The sequence below is a fragment of the Zingiber officinale genome, chromosome 1B (assembly GCF_018446385.1).
Source record: "Zingiber officinale cultivar Zhangliang chromosome 1B, Zo_v1.1, whole genome shotgun sequence".
NCBI lineage: Eukaryota > Viridiplantae > Streptophyta > Magnoliopsida > Zingiberales > Zingiberaceae > Zingiber > Zingiber officinale.
This window is the reverse complement of record NC_055986.1, coordinates 129,085,903-129,090,812: the sequence shown is the minus strand read 5'-3', so window position 1 is coordinate 129,090,812 and position 4,910 is coordinate 129,085,903. Positions and strand designations below refer to the sequence as shown.

Below are 4,910 nucleotides of genomic sequence, written 5' to 3'. Positions count from 1 at the left end.
GTGATGGCACATTGTATAATAGAAAATAATTGTAGAAATATAAATATAAAGAACACTTTTTTTAAGCCAATTTTCAACCCACATAATTTAATTTTAACTGCTCGATATTGTATGTCTGTGATTAAATCTCATCAATCCAACGGAGGAGAGGTGGCGAATGAGGCTGTGTCAGGTGCCAATCAGAGCATCCATCTGTGGCCAATTTTCATTGGTCGGTAATCGGTTCTCACGGATCACCAGTGCGCGCTTCCTCGACCCGTCCATCGAAACCTATCCAACGGCTACGGAGGTCGATCTGAGGATTGCACAGCTCACGAAAACCAACCCATGGCTATAAAATGGTTTCGGTTCGCTTCGGCTTTGCCGCGATTTCAAATATCCAAACCGCCGCCTTCTCTTCGAATTCTCTCGCGCACGACTCGAGATCTCGCCTGAAGGGGATGGACGCCAGTGGAGCAACCGCCGGGAAGGCGAAGAAGGGAGCAGCTGGGCGCCGAGCCGGAGGGCCCAAGAAGAAGGCAGTCTCTAGGTCCACCAAGGCCGGCCTCCAGTTCCCCGTTGGTCGCATTGGCCGTTTCCTCAAGAAAGGGCGGTACGCCCAGCGCGTGGGCTCGGGTGCCCCCGTCTACCTCGCCGCCGTCCTGGAGTACCTGGCGGCGGAGGTGCTGGAACTGGCCGGGAATGCGGCGCGCGACAACAAGAAGAACCGGATCATCCCGCGCCACGTGCTTCTGGCGATACGGAACGACGAGGAGTTAGGGAAGCTGCTCGCCGGCGTGACGATTGCCCACGGCGGCGTGCTGCCTAACATCAATCCGGTGCTGCTACCGAAGAAGACGGCTGCCAAGGAGCCCAAATCGCCTTCCAAGGCGACCAAATCCCCCAAGAAGGCTGCTTGATTAGTAGTGTATACCTTTCGCATCTTTGTAATCTCGTTTAGTTGTGTGGCAGTGTCAGGGTGTAGGAAATGTTAAATCTTGAACGCGATGCATTTTGGTAATCTAAAATGTCTCACGATCTTATGATTTCTCTCTTCAAAAGTCTTTCATGCCTCATTCTGGTGAGGGTTTACATGAACAAATCAGTTCCTCACCATACATTAACAACTATATCACGCCTTTGAAAGCAAGGGAAAAGGAAGCGAAAGATCTGAAAAGAAAAGCAAAAGTAGAGGCAACGAAAGGTGTTATCATTTATTGGATCTTGCTTCAAGGAATTCTTGCGTTGCCAAATTGATAGTGTGACTCAAAGTTCCCCCTTTTGCTTCAAACGTCTCCTGGCAGTGGCAATGTAGCAGCGGAATTTCCTTTCAAGTTCTAAGATTAACAGAGTATAAGGGTTGTTATTCTATGAAATGACATCTCCTCAAAGCAATTGAGCGATTCAACGTTCTTCAGAAAAAAAAAAAATAGAACCTTTATTTTTCTTTCTTCTCAAAGAAGATTTGATAACAAACCTGTCCATGAAAATCTCCTCCCGTGTCAGTTCTCTTTCTGCAACCATTGGAGAAGCTTGAAAGATCATTCACAGGACTGCTGAATCCATCGCCACAAGAACAGTTCCAATTCACATGATCAGCAGATTCACTGCTGCCGCTTTCAATGATGCAGTCTTCAAAAATATGAGTAGTCTTCGGATTTGGCCCGTGCAAGATGACGCGAGTGTAATCCTCCGACTGGGCCATCTCTGACCGAGGAATCAACGTTCTCTGAGCAGGGGAGGAGGGGTACAAGGCCACCAGTGAATTCCTAGTTTTGATGCCAAATTCTATAGGTGAATGACCGACGCTCGAAATGAAGATGGATTCAGTGGCCGGAGAAGGTATTTGAATCTTAAGCTTAGGCCCAAACACCACCACTCTCTTCTCTTGCTTGGAAATAGCCGTGACAGAGTCTTCATTCGTGAGTACATCAAGAAGGCCAAGTCCAATGCCTCTTGTCTCTTCTTCATACTCCTTGGAGACCTTTCTGCTGCTGTTCCTAATGGACGAGAAGGCCATGGTTTCCAGTATAGAAGTGGGAGAGGCCGCGGCTGAGGGAGGATCACACATCAGGCCTTGCTTGCTGGTCACTGTACTAGACCTGTTCTTCAGCATGAACTCCTGAAATTTTGATCTGAGAAACATAGGAAGACAACTGCAAAGAGAAGAGCAGTTTCACATAAAGATCACAGCCAGCAAAACAGAAGAAGATATATAGCTTACTCTTGTGCAGGGAAGCAAGTGGCCTGAACTCATCAAGGTTCAAGGTGGAGCAAAACAAATGGAGAATGGTGGTGAGGAAGAAACTGTAAAGTAATCACGAAAAAGAGGTGCAACTTATCATGGAAGGCAGGCCAGAATCATTAGCTATCACGAGCAATCACTGCTTAATTTGATGATCCATGGCTTTTATTGACAAATAATATGCCCAAATACGTCTGTGGTGGGTATAAAATAGAGGCATGGAAGAGGCACATCCACTTGGCTCAGTCAACCTATTCAATAATGTCACTACTAATTAAATTGAGCACAGTTTAACAGATAAAGATTAGTGTTTGAGTTTAGATAGAGATCTACTTGTGATGGCATTGTTCACGTAAAGGGTTACAAGATAACAAGGATAAAGTAGTCACAAGAAGCTCTTTGTTCTTATGTTTTTGTTCACTTCTCAGGAATGGGACCAACTTTTCTCAGCAAGTGGTGAAAGCTTTAGCAAGGGATTGAGATGGTAGCTAGATAAATGGATCAGAAAGTGACTTGAGGGAGAGTATTGTGCTATTGAAATTGAGATTTTGGATGTTATAAAAAAAATTAATCTTATCTCTGAGGGAATGTCTAGAAGTGGATGTTTGAGTACTTGGCTATATCTCTAATTAAGAGAGGTCAGTGGTAATAATACCCTGATCAGACAGTGAAAGATGTTGCTAAGGTCATGAACACCACAAATTTCTTGTTTATTTGAAAACAAGCCATCCTCACTATACACATATTGGAACACACATTTGACAAAACTATGAGGTTCAAGTTGATAGGGAGAATTGGTCAGACAACAGATAGATGGGATCACTGTGCCAAAAGCTCATTTGCAACTATGTTTTTTTTTTTTTTTCAATTTATTTTGCATAGCAAGCCTAAGAATAGGCAGATATACCATATACCTTTAGCAGTATGTCTTGGAAATAAGAACAGAACTTCAAAGGCACTCAATATTTTGATAGATTGATAGAGAATATTGAAAACAAGAGAGGTATATCAATGTGGCAATCTCTGACCTTTGCTGAACATTACAACACAATGAAAAAATAACAGCCCAGTGTACAAAGCTCTCGTTATGCGGTGTTCCAGGGAAAGATTCATTATACACAGCTTTACTATATTGTTTTGCAAGAGGTTGTTTCTGGAATTCAAACCAAAGCAATAATTTTACCGTTACGCCACTCCCCTTCTTCACCACACAGTGCAGTAAAGAATTTATATGCTCAATTTTCTCACAGCAAAACCTTGCCTTTTTTTTCTCTCATTAACTAGCAATCAACACCATGGGAAAATTCATTACTTGAGCAGCACTATTACCCTAGCTAAGACACTAGCAGTGACTCTTCTTCATCAGAATCCCTTCTTTTTCTCTCTTTTCCTTGAATCAAGCGCAAGCCACTCCAGAGCTCTTTTAACTTTATCCTACTCGACCAAAAACCCTTTTGAAGCTTTGCCACAGGCATTTCACTTGATTGAGTATGTTGTGTGGGGTATCAGCTTTTATCACCAGTTTGACCAAGACAAATCTGATCGGTCTATTTCCTTGAATTGCCCCATGTTCTAACGTAAGGTATCAAAGACACAAAGTCTCTGCCAAAATAGACGTCTCTTTCAGAGTAGTGATGGTGCTGGCCTTGAGAATGTGCCTGGTCTCATCCTTAAGGACCATATTCTTGGCACAAGAAGGCTTCAATTAATTAGTCTCCAGTTACTGCATAGAATTGGCCAGAGTAATGATTGCTTCATGATTAAAATTAATCAAGTAAATTTTCACAGATATTGTGCAAATCACCTAATTAAGTGCATTCACTAGGTTAATTGGGGATTTTTAAAATCCTACTTTAAATTAAATTTTAGGCTCCATGAGGATCTCTTTTTGAAGGATTAAGCCCACATTAGTGGGCTTAAATCTCGTGAACTTACACTTGATTAACACACCCAACTAATTGTCATTAAAGAAACTAAACCCCAATTAAGTGATCTAATATGTTATGTATAAAGAGGGTTTAAGATATTGGATGTGGATTCAATATGTAGATCCATTAATCCGATTCATTAACATTGATGTGTTGTTGATGACAACGATAAAACCCCACAAGTTGGACTGGATATATAAAGGAAGAGAATTAGTTTAATTAGGGTTGGCTGAATTGACTTCTCCTATCCTCCATTCTTCTTCCTCATTGAGAAGGACCTTGTGTTGCCGACTCAATCTTATAGAAGACTTCCGCTCTGCTTGCAAGATCTTCGATGACAAGTAAAATCAATGACTCTAGCGATGGATTCAAGTTAGCCCATGTTAGCCATTCTTTCAATTTTCAATATTACCTTGAAGATTGATGATAGCTAGATCCTGTAATTGATGGTTATTGCTTTCACTTTTATCTGCTAGTCAAGATACAACAAAACATATGTGATTCAAATAGAGAGATGGGGGGATGAGTTGTCACTCCACTTGCATTAATCAAGCACTACATTATCTTTTAGGTAGACAGAAAAGTTTTGAAGGGCCATGTGAGATTTGTTGCCATATATAGCGAATATTTATTTTATACAATTTATTTATTTCTCTAATTAGTGTGGCTATAAATCGAGGTAAATTTGTCATAATTAATACATCTAGCTGTAAATGAAGAGGAATCGATCCTGTAAATTTTTTCTTGAAGTTGTATTG

At 41.5% G+C, this 4,910-nt stretch overlaps 2 protein-coding genes across 2 annotated transcripts; one reads left to right on the top strand and one right to left on the bottom strand.

The window, feature by feature from the left end:
* The first annotated feature begins 323 nt into the window (after positions 1-323).
* Positions 324-1,000, top strand: LOC121978730 (histone H2A-like). The gene has a single exon (XM_042531032.1). The coding sequence runs from the start codon at positions 339-341 to the stop codon at positions 897-899; it is 561 nt and encodes a 186-aa protein (XP_042386966.1). The 5' UTR covers positions 324-338; the 3' UTR covers positions 900-1,000.
* A 19-nt stretch (positions 1,001-1,019) lies between these two features.
* Positions 1,020-2,404, bottom strand: LOC121978723 (FCS-Like Zinc finger 8-like). Its single transcript, XM_042531026.1, has 3 exons — positions 2,204-2,404; positions 1,457-2,135; positions 1,020-1,316 (listed from the first exon to the last, which is right to left on the bottom strand). Exons 2-3 carry the CDS (start codon positions 2,123-2,125, stop codon positions 1,266-1,268), a joined length of 720 nt encoding a protein of 239 aa, XP_042386960.1. The 5' UTR covers positions 2,126-2,135; positions 2,204-2,404; the 3' UTR covers positions 1,020-1,265.
* Between the last annotated feature and the right edge of the window lie 2,506 nt (positions 2,405-4,910).